At 36.7% G+C, this 2844-nt stretch overlaps 1 protein-coding gene across 1 annotated transcript; it reads right to left on the minus strand.

Annotated features, from left to right (window-relative positions):
- On the minus strand, positions 1-2357 carry LOC146663583 (mucin-13-like). Its single transcript, XM_085417325.1, has 9 exons — positions 2301-2357; positions 2086-2144; positions 1796-1956; positions 1255-1383; positions 1118-1160; positions 989-1026; positions 709-796; positions 250-541; positions 1-159 (listed from the first exon to the last, which is right to left on the minus strand). Exons 1-9 carry the CDS (start codon positions 2355-2357, stop codon positions 1-3), a joined length of 1026 nt encoding a protein of 341 aa, XP_085273451.1.
- Positions 2358-2844: the final 487 nt, after the last annotated feature.

The following is a 2844-nucleotide window of genomic DNA, read 5'->3' on the forward strand; positions in this document are numbered from 1 at the left end:
CTAATAGTAGCGTCTTCCATCATCGTGTGTGTAGTGCGGGTTGCTGTGGCCTTGGTTCTGAGTATACGGGTTGATCCTGGGCTGATTCTCGGCATACGGGTTGTTCTGAGGTCGAGTCTGAGCGTATGGGCGTATGTCCTCTGGTTCATCATATAACCGCTACAGAGAAAAAAAAGAATGAGAGTAAATTTAACAGCAAACACTAAAAAATCCAAAAATCTGATGAACGTATCTCTTCTTTATACACACAGAGGAATATTCTGAGCCACTGTTCATATGTCCAAAGTTTTGTCGGCCATTGCTTGGTTTCATCTCCAGGTTGGTCCTGTTATCCCAGCTGTTGGTGGTGGTGGCAGCTCGTGGGAACACAGGCACCCCACCATTCTGAAAACCTGAATGGCCATTGGCTGACCTGTTAAATGAGACTCCCTGGCTGTGGCCAAACTTGTTGCTAGCCATCGGTTGTGAGGCAGAACTCAGGTTAGTGTAGGGTTTTTCCATTTCTGCACTTTTGCTCTTCTTGGAGGTTTTGTTTGATTTTCTGAAATCACAGCAGGAAAAAAATATTGTAATTTACTATTGAGTCTGTCAGACATGAACAAATTCTCTTGATTTTAAATGCATTTGCATCTACAATAAAGCCTAAATCAAAGTGAGAAAAACACTTTCTCACATTTATGGGGGCAAATGAATTGCTAAGAAACTTACTGGGTAGCTACTACTGGTAGAAGGATGAGGGCTATGAGCAGCAGTCCTCCAAGCACAGAGCCCACGATTACCAGAATGAGCTGCCAGTCTAATAAAACACAATGAAGAGGACATCAAGGCAGGTTATTTAAAAACTTTTATTAAATTTTCCAGCTTTTGAATAACCTTTCTATCTATTGTATCACATGTTGTCATTAATCTTGTGAGGTTTTTCTTTAAATAATTGTCATTAAGTAAGCATGTTTCTGCTTTCACTTTTAAAAACATGCAGTATACTCACTTTCTGAGCAGTTAAAACCAGAATAACCAAATGAGCATCTGGAAGACAAGAAGAAGGTTGATTCTAGGATTTCTTTTAACGCAAGCTTTATAACAATAGAAGACATACAGGAGGGGAAGGAGTACTTACTTCACACACTCATTATCCTTAAATTTTTCCCCAAGGGGACAAGCTGTAAAAAGAAAAATTGAAACACTTTGTCGTTTGCTTACATAAGACACACACAGACACACACACCACTTACTTTGCTCAGGTAATCATCTTACCAATGCACATTCTAGTACTGTAGTCTGTTTTCTTGTAGCCTTCTTTACAGGTACAGCTGAAAGTTCCATCGCTTGATGTGCAATTTGTATTTTTTTCATCACAGGGAGTGTTATCACACAGGTTCTTAGCTTTAAATGAAGGAGAGAAAAAAGTCTCAGTACTCAAAGACATGTTTCATAACATGTACAACAGTGAAATAAATGAATCACTAATAATCCATGCAATAAACCCTTGAATGAAATTAACAGCATGACTTCAGTTTAGAAATATTATCATCAGAACATCATAACTCACTGAATTATAAATGCAAAGATTAGAATATATGTAATGGCAACAGCTGTCCTGATTGTGACATCCATTATATTGTTATTACAGCTAAATCATCTTTGACAGATGGGTGAAAGAGTTTCATTTAAGATTCTGAAACACATCTTGTCAATTGTATTCTTTTTGAAAATAAATCTATATCTACAGTGAGTCTTGTTCTAGAAATATATCGATAAAAAACACAACACACTAGAATACATGTAATAAACTTACTCTCAAAGGTCTTCCCAATCACGGTACACTTCACGTCCGGACACTCTTTTAGTGTTTCCTCAACTTCAGCTACTTTGATATCAGAACTGGCTTTGAAGGTGATGTCTACTAATGCATCAACCTTCAAAGCCGTATTCCTTGACCTAGAAGTGGTTCTTGGCCTGTAAAGGAAAAATCACATTTAGTGATAATTGCATCCTGTATTTACTCAGGATAATAACATAGTGTTCTGTGATGTAAAATAGGCTGAAAAATGGTACGGTAAAAGTTGTTGTCAGTCTGAGACTTACAGGAGTTTCAGCACTATAGATCCAGAGTAACCATCCTTCCCATTATAAACGTTATCAAGCTGTGTTTTCAAAGGAAAATATGTTTTGGTCAAGATGAGTAAGATATAATTGTTTTCAATTTTAGCTTAAATTTATCTTGTAATGTCAAGTGCAATTTCAAAAAAAATGTCTATAAAGATACATTTATTGATAGAGAGTACTACATGATTACTTACCTCAGCAATAATTATATCTGCAGTTTCTTTAAATTCCTTTGATGTGTGGTTTCTCATTTTGTCATTAAAATCTTTATTTAGTTGAAGTTTTCCAGGGAAAACTTTGGCTGAAATCAAGAAAATAACATTATATGTTACTATATAATCTTCATTATGTCACTGTCACATAAACTTAAAACTTCTTAGCGGCACACAAACAAATACTTACAACGTTCACAACTCTTTGAAACATTGTTGTAGAAATCACCAGCCAGGCACAAGCATACATATGTGTCGTTATAACGGACCTCACAGGTGCTTCCAGTGCCACAGGGATTTGAATTGCAGGGATCTTTAAAGTGAGAAACAAAACAAGTGCGTGCACACACACACAATTTGAAACACTATATAAGCAGTATAACCTGTGAACATTTGGATCCAGAGCAATCGAATTACCTTTAAATTGAGTAGTTGGTGTTGCAGTAGTTGAATCGCCTGTTGTTGCAGTAGTTGAAATGTCTGTTGCTGCAGTAGTTGAAACGTCTGTTGTTGCAGTAGTTGAATC

Source organism: Rhamphochromis longiceps, linkage group LG8 (genome assembly GCF_057381845.1).
Source record: "Rhamphochromis longiceps isolate RC_006_pf linkage group LG8, R_longiceps_female_GT1.1, whole genome shotgun sequence".
NCBI lineage: Eukaryota > Metazoa > Chordata > Actinopteri > Cichliformes > Cichlidae > Rhamphochromis > Rhamphochromis longiceps.

Bases quoted from the DNA above. Each gene is read 5' to 3' on its own strand.
- LOC146663583 (XM_085417325.1), bottom strand. From the start codon at position 2,357: ATGAGAAACCACACATCAAAGGAATTTAAAGAAACTGCAGATATAATT. The intron at 1,957-2,085 runs GTAAGTCTCAGA...TTTCCTTTACAG, and splicing joins TCTATAGTGCTGAAACTCCT to GCCAAGAACCACTTCTAGGT. The intron at 797-988 runs GTGAGTATACTG...GTGTTTTATTAG, and splicing joins TGGTTTTAACTGCTCAGAAA to ACTGGCAGCTCATTCTGGTA.